The sequence below is a fragment of the Anopheles moucheti genome, chromosome 3 (genome assembly GCF_943734755.1).
Source record: "Anopheles moucheti chromosome 3, idAnoMoucSN_F20_07, whole genome shotgun sequence".
NCBI classification, from domain to species: domain Eukaryota; kingdom Metazoa; phylum Arthropoda; class Insecta; order Diptera; family Culicidae; genus Anopheles; species Anopheles moucheti.
Window position 1 is genome coordinate 34326065 of NC_069141.1, and position 17410 is coordinate 34343474.

The following is a 17410-nucleotide window of genomic DNA, read 5'->3' on the forward strand; positions in this document are numbered from 1 at the left end:
CAGATTTGAGACCAACCGAAACAGTTGATTATGTAAGTTTGAATTTCAATCGAGCCTTAGTTAAGATGTAAAATAACTACTACTAAAACTACTCTAAATAAAACTAATCATGAACTTGGAATGGAATGTGTACCATTCGTGTGTGAATTTCTTTAAATCACGTGCTTCTACATAGATCAGATGTTCCTTCACCAACAGTGCAACAATTCGATTTACCGAGTTAGCATTCTTACATTATGTATCACGTGGAAGGGAAACATAACGTTTATAGTTTTAGTTACATTGAATTTGGTTTTTCCTGTTGATCTCCATTGGTAATCTCCAATAGTGAGCCAACACAATTAATGATTTCATACACTTACCGGACGTAGATCCTCAACCACAAACGAGTCGCCTAAAATGAACAAGGATACACTTTTGAGATGTTTGAATGTTAAACATGAGCTATCGATGTTGTTGTTCCACTTATTGTAATGATGTTCACTCATAGGATTCAATTTTTAAATGTTTTAAATATTTATAAGCAACCACTTTTCACATTTGCTTGTTTACATTTTTCTCAATGCCGTCAGACAAGATCATCGATCTTCGATCAGCTGTAAATTAACATGTCAATAACACATTGGGCACATGACGTACCTACACGGTCAACATTCTTTTTGAAAGCGAATTTGAATTTTACTTTCATAACATAATTATGAATTTGAAGACCTTTTTCTGTTTGATCTATAATTTGGCTCGATGGGTACAAATGTAATAATGCGAGTGCTCAATTTGTAAGCATTATATCGTGAATAGAACGTGCAATTTTAGAATAAACCGTATAGGAAACTTAAGAAAAGCAAAATCAATGCAAAATTGTGTAGCTTTTGTTTTAAATAATTTGATAATATTATAGTATAATTGACAAATAATTCAGTAGTATAATTACTACTGTTTTTTCACAAAGACGGAATTCGTATGGGAAGGTGAATCTAGATATTCACCACAATCATCAATTCGTAAAACCAACATGGCACCCAGTGGAATGTCATGAGCTAACCTTCGCTACGCAGCGTGCTTGCGTCATCTGTAGCGCGCTGTAGTTTACACAGCCCGATCGGATTCAGTTTCCCAAATGCAGCCACAAAGAACGAACGTATTGAAATTTTGTGTTGTGCTTATTAAAAGGTGAAAAATGGATTAATTGACGAGCTGCAAAGCAAGCGCACTCCGGTGCCCAAAGTACACCCAATCATTATGAAATTAAACGAGTTGTAAGTATTGTCACGGTGAATTTTCAACGAAATATTGCGTACCAGAGCTGCAACGTTGGTGCGTTTGTGTTGGCAAAGGGCATGACGCAGGGTGGTGAAAAAATTGGCTACGCGACATACATTCGCACTTCGCAGCATTGAGCATGGAAAACAGGGGTTGGGATGGGGGTGTGTCAATTGCATCCGAATAATGCAAGAATTTGTACGCCTAGCGGGGTTGAAACACCCCTAATCGGGTGTCAAATGAAAGGAAAACAATGCATTTATTGGACAGTGCCGGAAATTCGGGAAAAGCGAGGGAAATTTATTTTGGTATAAAATGATGTAATGCCCTTTGCGCACGCGTGCAATTCAAGTTTGGCTTGGGGTGTTTAGAAGGTAGAGCTTGAACAGATGTAGCGGTAAAAAGGGCCCCAGTGAATCAGCAGATAAAACTGGTTTATGGCCAATAGCTCGCCACACACTTGTGATTGAAAAAAAAAAAACGGTGGATTTCCACTTGTACAACTACTGCAGTTTGCTTTCTATGTTCCCCACTCACGCTTTGCAGTTTATGTTGACCTACTTTTACCTCTTTTCACACTCAAAGCATGCATGTCAGTATCTTCTAGGAGCGAAACAATCTTCATCCTATGTTGAGCTTTATTTCACAACTTTTTCGCAATAGTGGTTCACCGGCTTCCGTGTATGAAGTGGGTGACGTGATGCTGCTATTAGCGTCACTAATGCTATGCGAATGACGAAGCACTTTTTCAACATGATGCTCCACCTCCCCAATCCCTAACAAACACATACGCATTTAGCATGCATGCGTACAGCAAGTCGTCGTCGCATATTTTCATGATCTCTAGCTTGCGTGACTCATCCTCATCATGGTAGTGTGGGAACGTTACTTGGGAACCTGAAGCAATTTTCTTAACATCGAACTCTTGAAAATGACGAACGAATGGTTGGGGTGAAGGCTTATCGAAACCGAACACGGTTGTTTACTGTCGAGTGCGATGATGCGAGTGATAAGAGATATGCCAGATGTTTTAGTATTTGTTTTTACATTCCGATTTTCGATCGGACAGCTTGATAGCGCAATAATTAGTTAGGGGATTTTTGTTGCGTCGTTCACGTATGGCGTATGTCTGCGTTTCGAACTGTACTAACATTTTTGTTTTATTTCTTTCATTTTAGAGCCACCATGGCACCCCAAACAAGCAAAATGAAGTCCCCTGCGACGGATGCCACCGATTTCGTACAAGAACAATCTTTAACATCATTTACCATTGCCCAAGAGCAATTTAGAGGATCATCATCACCATCTTCGCTATCAATCCTTACCAATGGAATCCGCATCATTAATGGAGATGTTGACGACGCCCACAACCTTTCCGACGAACGTCGACTGGGAGGGCAAGATGGAGCCGTCGTCTCCATCGGATTCCCAGCATGGTATTGCTGAGGACATTTTCGACGATACTTACGATTACTGCAATGGTGTGTACTTGCATTTGGAGTCCCTGTAGACGGCACACTAAATTAACTGGTATGGAATTTTGTGTTTATTTTAGAACCCCTTTACAACAATGAAATCTGCGATTTAGAAGATGATTTGAAACCCGACCCATCCATACTGGCAATACTGCAATTTCCCATTGAAGAGCTGAATGAAGGTAGGACAACGTTTCAACTTTGTTATAGTATCAAGCAGCCCCAATGAGTACATCGCCTTGAAATTGTTACAGATGACTTATTGTTAATAGCAAATATGTTAGCTTTAATCTTTCTTACTTCCTTATCCGGAGCTACTACTTTAACGTAGTCTTGACCTGCTGCTGAAGTTCTTGCCCTCACGGTTCATCGCAGTTGTAGGCCAACCCTGTATTCCAGCCTTTCTGTGGGACACCATAATACCCTCTCTGGCATTGGAGTACTTATAAAGAATAATCTGGCTAGGCAGTCCGGTGCCATTCGAATGGCATGACTAGCCCACCAAAGCTTGTCGAGTCGAATTCTTTGCCTGATAGTGAAATCATCGAATAATAGACAGCTTTTGTTAATCTGTTAATTAGTTGAGACCACTTTATGCGTCAAAGTTGCAATGTGGGTTCCTAATCGCATTGTCTATAAATTTCATCACTCAAATTATCATATTAAAATTTTGCCAATGGTTATGTTAAGTCCTTTACAAGCCTAATTAAATATTTCATGGATTAATAAGTAAATAAGCTACTAGACTCGGCTACGAATGACTACTATGCATTGAATAAAATTACTCAAATAAGAGCAAGCTCTTTGTTGAGGTAGCGCAAATGATAGAAAAGATCGGGCAAAACGCTTTGATCAAGAAAAAAAAACTTGAAAAAACCTGCTCCTTCATGCTTTTTTATAGAGTGTGCTTCAGGGTGCGGTTCAATGTTGTTTCAATACACCATTCTCCACGCTGTTGATTGTGTCTTGCAGGTTCAGAGCCGTGTTAGTGACTTCGTTGGAGCCGGTTTCTTTCAAATTTACTTTTTTTAAGCAGAGCGAACTCACCTATGCTGCAAATCGGTTTTGCTATCACCGCACGCACATTATCAAGCGTGCCAATTAAATATTTACGTTTGTTTGTGTTGGTTCGTGTTGGCTTTTACTGCTCCTTCAAGCGATCACGTGACTGCTACATGATCACGTAAAGAAAGGAAGTAAACATACTCCCCTCTCTAAGGAGGGGTAGTTTGAGTTTGCGGGTTGGACGTTATTTAATGTGTTTATGTTTGATGTTTCATTCTCCGTAGAAGGAACACGTTGAAAAGTAAGCACATTTCCCGCCTGTATACAGCAAAACTAATGTAAATCATAATAATAATAAAATAATAAATAATGCAAAAAGTCAACGTTCTACAACAAACCCAATGGGTTTTGTTTGAAGTGTGTTGGTTATCTCTTACTCGACGAAGGACAGGATCAAATTGAGGAAGCGTTTTACGTAAAGTTTTCCAACTTGAAAGTCCAACTTGAAGCAATAGTACATCTTCTCAAATATGTCAAACGATGCATTGCGATGTTGCCATTACACAACAGAAACATTTCAGGTGTTGTCTCGTTATGTCCATATGTCGGTAAGATCGATCAAGAAGAAACGAAGCGATCCAGCAGTTGATGGATATTTTTGCGCTTTCGTAATGGAAGGTGCAATATGTTAATACATTAGCACTTAATCAATCATGATTACACGGCTAGAATGCACGGCTCGTTTGCAACCGGTTCTTTCTATGATTGGTCACGAATTAGACAAAGTGATAGAACGTTTATCATACAAGCGTAGCAATCTGATGGTTGATCTGGTTAGTCGAATAACTCGTTTGGAACAATTATGGTAATAAGTGGCGGAAGTACACTTTTACAACTACTTAATGATGATATAATACTAAAGTAACAAAAAAAAACGAATGTATCTTAAGGGAAAAAGCTCGGTAAACTCTTAGGTCAAGTCCTTCATGGTTGTGCTATAATGAAAATCTTCTAAACATTTCATTAGATACGGTTTGGTCTGAAAATTTGAAGCGCGATGTTAATAGTCAAGCTTGGGAGAATATAGCCTTGGCAAGTTAGCTTCCTGTACTGCGAGCATACCGCGCAATCGAGATTACTTTAAAGCGTTTAGCTTTTGCTAGAAAAGCACGCATTGTGGATGCTGATAGTGGCAAACGATGTCCCTCCCCCCAGCACGCCTGGTGTGACAAGACAAACCTTACTACGTTTCTCATGCCTTTGGAAGGGAGGACCGAGTTGTTGTTTTGAATGTGACAAGAAAATAAAACAATTCCGTCCAAAACCGGTCCGGACAAAACTCACCTTTGCCCGTCGGCTGTGTGAGGGTTCGGGAAACCCTTTACGTAAAATTGTTGCCCTTTCCAATCGCCCGGAAATCCCTTTGAAGGATTTGAAATGGTCCACCAACGGAGGAGACCAAGAGGGAAATCACGGGTGGTAATGAGGGGAGCGTTTTTTTTTATTCTGCTGTTATGCTGCTTGGACGTCAATCAGACACAATCCGTCCGCAATCTAGCACGTTTGATTGCGTGTCGTCGTCCACACTCTCACACTTGCAATCACATTCTGTCCCCATGCCAGTGCTGCTGTTTGAAGTGATTTGTCTCAATATCACTGGGGGCCAATAATATAACATGCTGTCTCAATTTGCATACATCCCCGGGCGGGGTGGCAAACAACATCCGAGCACGGTTGTCGATGTGCGTTACATTGGTAAATGATAAATAATTTAAACGATTTAATTGAACGCCAGTGATTGGGGATTTGCGTCGCTGTCGCAGGGATGTCTGAGCGACACAACCCCCTTCCCAGCTGGGGAGCAGTGTGACAACTGGACGATTGGGGAAAAAGTTTCCACGATGGGCGCGTAGTGGATGTAAATGATTTGTTTTCCAGTGAAGGTGCTATTTGTTGCGCACCGTCACAACAATTGTTGCTCTTTTACGAAGTGAACAACTCGGCTTGATCTTCTTGTAATTTTCCATTTGCCGGAAAAAGGAACGGAAGGCTCCGTGCAATGTGTGTGCGCCACCTCGCTCCGGGTTTGATAAGCTAGCGATAGAGTCAACTAAATGTGTGCTGGACTCGAGATGACCTCCTGTGAGGGATGTTTTCGTCTTGTGGAAAGTAGAATACAACATGATCTCACCCGACCACGCAGCATGATGATCACAACGAGAATTTGCACAACCGAGAGCCGAGAGACGCTGGATGGGTAAAAGGCAGTTAAGGTCCGGCTTTCGCTATCGCGTTCGACCTATTGCCGCGATTGTTTGCCATCACGAACGATTTGTGGGCTCTTTTGTTGCACTCCTGATAGCGGGCGAATTGCGTTGCTGCTGCACTGTTGCGATGTACATTGGAGGGTAATATTCACAAAGACTGGAAGAAATTTAACCTATAGGTTTTCATTTTACTATTTTGAAGGTATGTCCCTGCTGACATCGTTATAAATGATTATGGATTGGTTGTGAGCATCAACACAACGAAGTGCGTTGCATAAGAAAATCTCCAAATCTTCCTCGCGCGCCAGAGCTCTCGAGTATCTCAGTATCTCCTCTTCTTTGTTTTTGTGGATCCGCACGTCTAAAAGCATTAATTCGGTAGCCTCGAATAATATTACCAGTTCCAGTAAGGCCCACGGCAAACAGGTGATCCTCATCCCCTTCTCGCTTCACGCGTGGACTTTCACTGGGGAGTATTGCACCGGTTAAGTTATTCCAAGCCCCCAGGTCTGCATGCAGTTATCCTCCGGCCTTGCCATGAGCGATATGGTGATTCGCTTCGGTTTCTTTCTTTTCACTGCTGTGCGCTGAAAACTGGTAACCAGCTTATCGCAGGTCGGACAAGAGACCTTAACGCCTCGTGTTGCTGTTGAGAGGAGGTACCTGTACCAATGCTGATGACCATCTCTTGCAAAACGTAGCAGCAGCACCATTAGCCTTCACGGTGGAAGAAGCCAATGAAAAGGAACCCCCGGTAAAGGGTGTTTGAGGCTCACCGGGAAGCGGTGGAACAGGTTCAGGTTTTTATGTGTGTGCCGGTGTTGTGGTCATTGTTCGAAAGAGGGCGAACAGGGACACAGTTTCGAAGACCCTTCCAAATTGAGGATTGGGTTAAGGGTTTATGTAAAATCAGACAACACGTTGACATGTACTTCAGTATTTACAGCCAAACAGCTCAACGGTTTGTGTGGAGATATTGGGAAGCGATGTCGCTTATCGGAATACTCAACAAGGCGCAACCTACCCGCACAATACACGGCGATCCGGTGTGGGCTTTCGATTATGAGACAACGGTCAGACAGCTCAGCTTTCAACTCAACTCTCACCCCCATTGGTGTGTGCGTATGGGTCCACCGAACATGCGTGCTGGAGGTGGTGGTGTTGGTAGAATTAAGGGTTGACGGACCGTTGTCATTGGTGTCGGTGCCGAGGTGGTTGCCGATTAAATGCTGATAGTATTCTTCGGCGCGTTTCTTTCGCTCTCAGTGCGATGATTCGCTCTCGCCTGCAGGCGAGCCTGCGGTTGGTACACTAGCACACTGAACGCTTGCTTTTGCACCCCCCCCCCCCCCGAGCGGCGGGTAGCGAGTGGCCATTTTGATGGTGGTCGAACAGTGTTCCCAGTGTGATGACGCACACACCGTGCCACACTCCTGCCGATGTGTGGTGGTGATTGTTGTGTTTGTTTCGGCTCGTGTAGCCTCGAAACCAACCCCCCGACGCGTTTAGGGGATGAGAAATCGAATCGGAGGAGTGATTGTCGATTCACCTTTAGAACTACCCCACCAACACACACCAATACCGTGTGTATGGTTGCTGCTCTCGCGACGCGATCACGAATCAGCGTTGCGCTCAGTCTGTCGTTTGAGTCCCGTCCGCGTGGTTGCTTGCGCCTGCGTTAAGCGATCTTTCCGCTGTTCTTGGCAGTTGTGTTCTTCTTACTTGAGTCTCGTTGAGTGTGTGCTGCGGTGAAGGAGTTTCTTCCGGCGCCTTAACGACGGGGTGTTCTATTGACGGAGCAGTGCTACGGTTAACGTTTTCGTGCTTCTTATAAGTGCGCACAGCGCTGAAAAAGGAAAAGTGAAACGATTGCGTATCCCCCCCCAGGTGGTGTTCGTCCACAAACGATCGCTGCAAGTGTATGAGGAAGATAGCCGTACGCTGTCTAGTGATATCCGGAGCAGCCATACCAGGCGACCCGGAAGTTTAATGTAAACGTTTGCGTACCGTTTCCGTTCGTACCGTCCGGTTTAACGGAGCTGGCAAAATTCGGCCCACACTGCTACCGTTACCACCCGTGAGCATGAGCGTCGTGGCCGTCGTTGCGGTGGCCTATCGATACACTTGGAATCGCGAGATCGTGTTCAACTCCCAGAAGCTGGTGAAGAGACGACTGGTGGTGTGCCGCTGCCCCGAGCTTGCCGCTGCTGCTGCCGTCTGAATCCTTTGCGCGTTAGAAACAGGGGGCAATTGCGAATATTGAGGTTTCCAGACACAAACACACAACAACACACACTGTTAATTAGATAACACGCGTGAAACGTTAGAACTATAACCGAGAAAGTTTCTCGTATCAGCTGCATTAAAGCACTCACAATTAAAGCTCTCTTTGCGGTTGTTCTAGGGCATTTGTTTTTAAATTAGGGCGCGATCGTCACACGTAAGCCACGGAGCCTGATCTATCTCTCCCCTATATCAGGCACAAGAGGCACAGGTAGAAAACGTAGAAAAGAAGGATACGGAAAGCTTGCGAAAGAAGCTCTTGCGCCGAAAAGGACCTGCCAAATCGTTTGCCAAATTTTACACATATACTCAACAACAAAAAAAAAAGCCGCAAGGTGCAAGGCGGTGCAATACGCCGGGTTTTTCGGTTTCTCATTTGGTACGCAAACAATATCTGTGATCGAAAATTGCTGTGTGTATTTTTGTTTTGTTTTATAAATAATTCCTTGTTGTTCTCTTGTTTAGCGTGCGATAGCGGTCGAATTAAATTTAGTGTCATTGTTGGCGAGTTGCAGCAACGTAAAACAATCTCTCGGTATTTAATCAATCGGGTTATTAAACCCACCCCCTGCCAGTGGGGGTTTTCTGCGCCCCGGAAACGGTCCTAAGTGAGCCTTTTGACGTTTCGTTATCCTTATTTTTGTACGCATTACAGGACACTGGCGGAGCAGGAAACAATTTCCCGCTCGCTAGCAGTGTCTTCTTTCCGGGGAAAACGTTCGTTTTCCTGTAGTCCATTGTGAAATTCTGTTGTGCCCATATTTTCGAATCCCAGGTGGATATGTTTTAGTTAGCGATTTATAAAGTCGAAGTTACAGTTACATTTAACCCGTGTAGGATATAGTGGTACGAGATTAAATCTAGACATTAGTAGCGTTACGCATAAACTGAATGGCCGATTGCCATTGTTCTGGAGAGTGGACAGGAAACAATCAAGCAAGCAATTAAAGCTCGAACGAACTCACATTTTCAAGGAGCCACTCGAGTCCGTGTCTAGACATCGCGGGCAGACGATCAACAGCCCCAAACGGTGGCAAAATCACCTTCACTCGTATCAGGTGAAAGGGAACTTTAGTCATAGTAGAACTTGCCATTAGAAAACAAAAATCCCAACATAAAGCGTCCACTCTTGTTAGGTATAGTTAGGTCAGCGGCAGCAGCAAAGCGTCAACAATCATCAACCACCCACGAAATCCATACCAGCATTCGCCCTAAGGATGAATGTCTATGGTTAGTATGATTTGCAGAAGGTCCTTCGACGTGATAAATGATCAATATGTATAACATGACCTACGTCTCCACCGGGGACGGAAAGATTCGTTTTTCAACCACTTTAAACCTGTCCATATGAGATGGCTCTTTGCAAATGCAAATTAAGCAAAGGCGCAACATTATCAGTTGCGTTCGGTTATCAGTTTTGCAGCACCGCTTGTTCTTCCAGCGTTGGTTTTCATGTTGTTCTACCAAAGCATTGGCATAGCGCGTATAGGTGCTATGGATTTTTCGACGCCTTGTTATTGAAGAAGTACACCCCAGGCCAGCAACGCTTCGGTGGTTAATGTAGCAAAAGAAATAAGCAAGAATATGGTAAACGGGCTTCTACGATGATGGCCTTTGTTGTGAGTTGGGCCTGTCCGAACCTTGCGACTGATAAGTGGCAAAACATTCCATCGTGTGCGTTTTTTTTTGTGGTCAGTACAAGAACGATCGAGTTGATGCTGCCCATCCTACGCAAAACCATCTGTCGGTCGATCGGTGCCGCATGCTCGCATGCCCTTATTTTATTGATTGACATTACCATGACTAAGTGGGTAAACGCAATGACCAGAACTGCGCAAATGATTAGGAGTGGGGAAAGATTAGATTTCACCCAAAATTAGGTTACCGATAGAGGGCGCTCTCTCGGTGGACGTTGATCGAGTAGTGATGTCAGGCATCGTAGGCTTTCCATCGGTTTAGGGTTCTTTTATTGGTTTAGAATTCTGACGAGGCTCTGGAAATTCTGGATCTATTTATATACATTCTGGAACTCAGAATATCAAAACACAAAAAGTGGAAGGGCCTAGATGAGTTTTTTTAAAATAAAAGTCCCACTGAGTATTTCTCAGTAGGTAATTACATTATCGGGACGCTTGAAATTTAAACTCCGAGATTCAAGCTTAGCCATAAAGAGTCAGATGTGAGCTTAGTTTCCGATAAATAATTTGAGTATTGACTTTAAAATTGTGTTGCGTAAACCCTGCGTCACTAATGCGTTACTACTTCCCTAGCACACCTGTTCGAAACACAGGAGGAACCTGAACGTTCACGAACATTGCGCATGAATGGAAAGCGTGCTTTACTACGTGCAAACCACACGCGCGCTCTGCCGTGTTTTACTATTATTGAATAGTGCTGATTTTCCCATCAAAAAAAGTTCATCATGAGGCATGCATTGCATCGCATGCCAGTAGCTCGCCGAGGCGTGTACCCTTGATCGGTTTATAAACGAGAAGGGAATCTACAAGGAGGGGGTGGATTTCCCCAAGTACCGCCGGCAAGGAAGTGAACTCACTGCGAACGCCATTAGCGAAACAGCATTATCAATGCAAATTTTGAATCCAGCTAGCTTCATCGGTGTTGTTGATGTAGGTGGTGGCTTGTTTTAACCGCCGGTCAGTCGTGGTAAATGCCGTGGAAGGTGTCCACGCCACGAAGGGAATGGCTATGGCGGGTAAACGGCGGTCCATACTTTACAAAACCTCCGACGCGACACATCGATTGAAATGTGTTCCGTTCTGGCTCTGCTTCGGTTAAACCGGCTCCTGACATTTTTTCAACCCCAACTGGCGCTGGTCAGAATGGGTTGTGACGGTTGTGCTCTAAATATGTGCAAGAAACTGCATTGAACCGGTTCGGAACCCTCTTATCCCGGTCACTCGCTGGTGTCCCGGCATATATCTATATGCGTAAGAAAGCAAATAGCTATCGCTGGAATCTGAATCCATAAAAGCCAATCGCGGCTGCATTACACCTGTGTAATAAGCATTGTTTGACGGTTGTGGTAGTAGTCGCTTCATGTTTGCTACAAGGTATTGTTTGTTTGCCCAAGAACAGGTTTTTTTTTGTTTCGTACGTACTACTAGCGCGTGTTGAGTTCTACCAAGGGGTTGAAGTTTGCCAGTTGGCTCTCTAGAGCCAGTTGGTGGCCCGTAACACGGTGAGGGGTGCATCGCAGGGGCAAGTAGAACAAGTTGAAGTTCGTTTCGCTGACGATGAATATTTATGTATCGATAATCTACGTCAAGTCAAGTACGCAGTTGGGTAGCCGTGTTACACTGCCTCTCCCGTGCTTATTCGCGAGATGGAAATGGTACATACCTCCAATCCGTACGTTGGAGAATCAAATACAGCAGAAGAATTTCATTCATTTTCATTTTATTTTCCTTCTTCAAATTCAATTCTCTCTACAACAGTTCCAACTGCACTCACCGGGTTGGAAGTCTTCCTAAGGTATTAGGAGGCGTGAGTGTGAGACACATTACCCGGGGAACATTCGGACAGCGCGTAAAACATCGCATAAGCCAATAACCCTTAGTCACGCAACGCTTTGTTGTAGCTCAAGTTCCCCAAATGACGGGGTGTGTATGTGCGTTATGCATGGTGTATTAGTGCAAGTTATCAAGGAACTGACCTGCTGGCCTTGCCTTTCTATTTCTTCAATGTTTTGATTCTGAGCGAATTGAGGGCTTCGGTGTCTTAAAAGTAGGTCAGTACGTTTAAAATACGTAATGAATTTTAAATGGGTTCAAGAGAAAATAGAAAGAGAGAGAGAGAGAGAGAGAGAGAGAGAGAGAGAGAGAGAGAGAAGAGGAAAAATTGATACTATTTTTACTAAAAGAATCTTTTGAAAAAAAGCTACAGGCAGTCCTCAGAAGTGATAGGCGAAAAGTACATAATAACTAAGTATTGACAGTTACATGAGTCCCACGGTGGGTAGTACGTGCCAAATACATGAAGATTAGCCGTAGTTCTGTCATATAGAAGCTACTACACTTGCATGACACTTGTCGATACCAACTGCCATCACACTGATCTAATATGAGTGATCGATCGATCGAGAAGATCGACGATCAGCACTACCTATTTGTTGTATTGTGGTAACCCTCCACAAAAACCTGGACGGCACTCGAATGGCCGATTTAAAAAAGTAAAAGCATAAAGATGTCTTCACGTGTTCTACGCGTGATAGAGGATGTCGGGAACAACGTTCCCGCTTGCAGAATATGCCGACTTATGACCCAAAAAGACCTTGCACAGAATCCCGGTCCAGTGGTGCAGAAATTCGTATTGCGCCGTTACAAGCTTCCTTGAATGGGTCATCGACTTAATCAAGCTCCTCATCCCTGGGGACGAAAAGACGATTCGCGAACGCGGGACGGTGCTTTGTTCTTCCGTTTTTAGGTTCCGTCTCGATTAGGTTTAGAAACATGAAGCGCGCAACTAGTGCAATGAAGCGAAAGGTCCCTGATTATGTGGCTGGATTAAAAAGATGATGTATGGCGAAAGGCTACACAAACGGACTTTGTTGCGTGACGACCCCGCTAACCATGAACCTACGAGCGAAAGGATGTCGATGCCACCGCGTACTCCACTGGAAAGGAAGACCATTGTCCCCGAAATTGATGCATCCTCCTGATAGTGGGTCCCAATACAAGCACAACAGTTGGCGTGAGATGTTTTTTTTTGCATTTCGTTTTAGCGCGCATCTTCGAAGAAGAGGGGTCGAGATGATCGACTTTGCTGCAGTATATGAGAGCATTCTACTATGGGGACTTTATACAACAACAAAAAAGCACACTAAACGTCCCATCATCTGTATGGGTGTGTGTGTCATTGGCAAATCTCTTATTTATTGTCTAACCCCTGGCAGAGGATGGTTCAAGATCGTGCACTACCGCGGCACCGTCGCCGCCCTCCCTTATCATCGCTGGGGTTCAAACCACCGATAAGCGCCGATGGGATGCTGGGATGGTGGGATGCGTTTCACACTGAACCTCTGCACTGAGGAACAATCGAGGGATCGTGTGTCCGATTCGGTTTTGCAAGGAGCCGTTAGTTCACAGCCGACCGCTAGTGTGCGCTGTTGCAGTGTGTGCGCGAGTGAAAGATTTCGATGGGCGAAAGGAAGCAACACTCATCCGCCGAAATAACGTATCGCATTGAGCGTTGTAACATGATTGTGAAGCTTGGCCGGAACTGAGCTACGCTGGAAATTTTGGACTATTGCTGTTGCGGTGTCGCGGTGGAGTTTGTTTTCGTTTGGTTGGGTAGCAACCCCCAAGTATTGAAGATACGTGGTGTGATCATCGCCGTATAAAGCAAGGATATAAGCGTGAAGCGCGCGTTGGTCTGTTGCATCGCGCCCAAATCCCCAGCTACCGTTGAGAAGCGCAGACAACAGACACCCGCTTGTGTCAATGAAGATAAACGCTTACGAATCGCTGCACGGTTGTTTGGCAGGTGTTGGAACGCCGTTCTCATCCACGTCGTCGTCGTCGTCGTTGTCATCATCATCATTCCGTCCGGTCTGTGACGGGTTGGTACACTGCTGCACGGTGTCCCGGGATTGTCGCTGTTGCTGCTGTTGCTACTGTGCAGGCGGTGCCCCGGGCGGTCTGCATCAGATCCCTCGTGCCGAATCGCGCGAGCAACGCAAAAGCCTTACGCTGCACATAACGAGCGGAAATGTTTAACTATCACTTTCCCCGCGAAGGTAGGCCAACGCAAAGGGATGAAACGATGCGATTTCCGTCGGTCGTACGATGCGGTGTTTTTGAATTCCGTTCAGCGATGACGGTGGTTGAAAGTTGTTCGAGATGTGGACAGTGGGAGAAAGTAGTGCTATGAAAAATGGATCGATTTATGGGGTCGGTTTTTGGAGGATTAATTCCAAAATAATTATTCCCCGACACAGCCATTGCATGAAGAAGGTTATAGCTTTGTATCCGATTGCATAAAGTTGCGACTAGGCGGCGTAGCCTATGGGCAGACAGCATATGCAACATAAACGTTCATGTATGGATTGTTGCCAAGAGGGATATTTTGTTTCGCACCCAATGCTAATCGGTCACTGTATCATATCGCAAAAATCAAACTGTCCAACTGGATAGTATCTTATCGGTGTTATCTCAGTGTTTGAGGTAAATGATTATCGTAGTGTTCGTGTGATGCTTTCAAGTCTAAAGCCTACAATATTATGTTGATTGCATTCCAGCGATTGTGCGTGACTCATAAAAGCACATAAATACATGCCCAACAGAAGGGGTGCTATTGTACCACGTTCTGTCTAATTTGTGGCGATAGATAATTAAGCAAATGGTGAAAAGTTTCCCGAAATGAATTCAATTTATGGTTATATGTCTCGCAAAATCTAGCACGGATCATCGATGGCCACTTCTGCTATTGCAAGTATTGACGTCTAGAGATAAAAGCGAATAGGCGAGGGTTGTTGTAAACGGTCAAAGGTGATGTTGATAGAAGTCATAGCCGGTTTGATGAATGGTCCAAATTGTGACCATCCGGTTTGAACTGCAACGAACCTTATCTCTTGTCTTGTTTCTACCTTACCGTATCTGCAAACTCACGACGTGTTTCTGTTATTTATTACACATAGGATTTGTTCATTCCAGTAATGGAAACTTTTTGATTATTCATCACTCTGTATAATCGATACCGTTTAGAGTTCTTTGGCTTGTGTTTTAAATTCTGGATAAACATTTAATTAATTAACATTATCTTTACTCCTCCTTTTAGATCTATGCTACGATGATAAGCTGAAGCTATCGACGAACCAGTCCGTGCAGCTTGTTAACTACGGTCCACCGTCAACAATTGGGGAAGATGAATTTTACGACTTCCCGCAACAACCGGAGTCGAAGACCGGGTGCTCGGCTGGAACCGAAGTGTTGATGGAGCTCGAATATGTGCCCGGTAATATGGAGCTGATGAACCACCTGACGCCACCGCAAACGCCGCCCCAATCGTCGTCATTTGGCGGTGTCGTTGGTTGCGTCCTTCCACTTCAGATGCCGTTAAACACTGTCACGATATCGCAGCAGCAGCAACAGCAACAGTCACCGGAACAGTTCCAACAGCTGTATGCGCCACAACAAGGATTGCTGCAGCAAGAGCAACAGGTATCGTTCCAGGGTTCCAACGACACCAACCACAACGGTTACTACATCATGGGCGAGCTCTCCAGCGTGTCGAACCAGATCGTGAATGAAAGTATCCAGCAGCAAGCGGTACCGATGGAACAACTGCAGGAAGTTCCCAGCGACATTGAGACCACTCTGTTTAACTTTGGCGAAAACTACACGCCCCAGCAGATGAGCGAGATGGAAAAAATCTTGCTCAGCCTGCAGCGTGAAACGTACCACGACGGAGATGATGACGAGTCGTGCGATTCTTCCGAGATCGGATCCATCGAAAATGGTGGCTCCATGTCGCCTGCATCGTTGACATCGTCCCTGGTTGCCCAATCGCCGGTCTACAGCGATTCGGCTGAATCGTCCGCTTACTACGGTAGTAGCCGCAACGATGGTGACGATGAGGACTGGTGCCCACTGAAGGCGAAAAAGCTGAACGGCCGTAACGGTGGCGCTGTGACGAAAAAGCGTACCGGACCGAATGGCAGCACCAGCAGCTCCCGTGGCCGTGGCATTGAGGAGAAAAAGTCGCGTAAAAAGGAGCAGAACAAGAACGCTGCTACACGGTATCGCCAGAAGAAAAAGGCGGAAATAGAGGAGATTCTTAATGTGGAGGAAATTCTGCGCGAAAGGAATGACAAGCTGAAGAGTGAGTCGAAAGAACTCGGGCGCGACATACGATGCATTAAGAATTTGTTGCGCGAACTTCTGAAATCTAAGATTTAAAAATCGACTCTACCGCAAAACAACATTTACATTTGCATCTCTCTTACCGGTAATTTTATCATTAACAGTAGCAAAGCAATATAAAATCGGAATGAAACATTCAGTAGAGATGGTTCGCGTAACAAACGTAACACTGAAAATACTTATTACATTCACGTACCTTCTAGTAGAGACAGTTTAGTAATCGTCGTTAAATCGTATGTCCTGTCGATCCAGATCATCCCGACTATTGTGTTCTGCTGTTGAATCTTTTCACGAAAGGTTTGACACACGCGATGGGAGGGCACGATCATGAGGAACACTAGATTTTAAAAACAAACAGCATATCTTCATTCCTTTCTCGACGGCAACAAAAGACACATCCACAGACAAAGAATGCCTCTCCGTGCTGGAATAGAACCGTGAGACTCAGTGTTTAAAGGAACTGTCGTGAGAAGTCGAAGAATCTTAGTCAGTAGGAGACGAACAGTGTGGTAGCATTTGCATTAGCCCGGCAAGTGATGGGCGGTTGTTTTGTCTCCGGTATGCCCAACACTTGCCGCGGCGCGCAATGCAACTGTTTTGCTGTGCGGGTTTGTTCTATCGATCGATCATTACCATTGCAGTTAATCGTAGGGAAGTCGTAACATGGTTCGGAATCGCATACCGTCGCTAGTGGACATTGTTTTAGCCGTTAACAACACACATACACACACGTTTGCGGGCATCATTTGTCTTTTTGTTTTTAAAAACAAATTTTAACCGTATTGTTTTGCCGCCTGCAGACACAGCGAGAACTTTCCAGTGCATATCTGTGTATGGCGTGCAGTGTGATGCTGTGCCGAAGCTCTGCAGAACGCTACTGGTGGCTCTTCGTGGTGTCTGCATGCTCTCTGGCAAGGATCGTATTGAACTTTGGTTTACATTTGTGAGTGAAAATGAAATGTGCTGGCAATTTCAAAAACAAAACCCGTATTATTTCGGAAGGAAATGAAACAAAAAGGCAAAAAGATAAATTGTAAAGCATTACCTTACACACCCATTTTACATATATAGATTGTATTTTATGTTTTTTTCTGTTTTAACTATAAGGCACAAATTTGGCAGACTAAATTCAATACGATGTGTAAACACAGAAAGGAAAAATGAAGATCACAGAAAATAAAACCCCGTATATGCTTTTTTTTAATTAAAAACCCTTACCTACGGGGAAAGAAAAATCGTT

General features: G+C 44.4%; 1 protein-coding gene across 2 annotated transcripts; it reads left to right on the top strand.

Moving 5' to 3' along the window:
* Positions 1 to 1114: 1114 nt before the first annotated feature.
* LOC128301464 (probable basic-leucine zipper transcription factor M) lies at positions 1115 to 17403 on the top strand. Of its 2 annotated transcripts, XM_053037964.1 has the most exons (4): positions 1115 to 1256; positions 2439 to 2741; positions 2816 to 2917; positions 15086 to 17403. In XM_053037964.1, the coding sequence occupies exons 2-4, from the start codon at positions 2588 to 2590 to the stop codon at positions 16204 to 16206; spliced, it is 1377 nt and encodes a 458-aa protein (XP_052893924.1). In that variant the 5' UTR covers positions 1115 to 1256; positions 2439 to 2587; the 3' UTR covers positions 16207 to 17403. The 2 variants fall into 2 exon arrangements, with proteins under 2 accessions (XP_052893924.1, XP_052893925.1); XM_053037965.1 differs by lacking the exons at positions 1115 to 1256; positions 2439 to 2741; positions 2816 to 2917 and adding an exon at positions 9186 to 9520.
* Positions 17404 to 17410: the final 7 nt, after the last annotated feature.

Bases quoted from the DNA above. Each gene is read 5' to 3' on its own strand.
- LOC128301464 (XM_053037964.1), top strand. From the start codon at position 2,588: ATGGAATCCGCATCATTAATGGAGATGTTGACGACGCCCACAACCTTT. The intron at 2,742-2,815 runs GTGTGTACTTGC...TGTTTATTTTAG, and splicing joins TACTTACGATTACTGCAATG to AACCCCTTTACAACAATGAA. The intron at 2,918-15,085 runs GTAGGACAACGT...TCCTCCTTTTAG, and splicing joins CATTGAAGAGCTGAATGAAG to ATCTATGCTACGATGATAAG.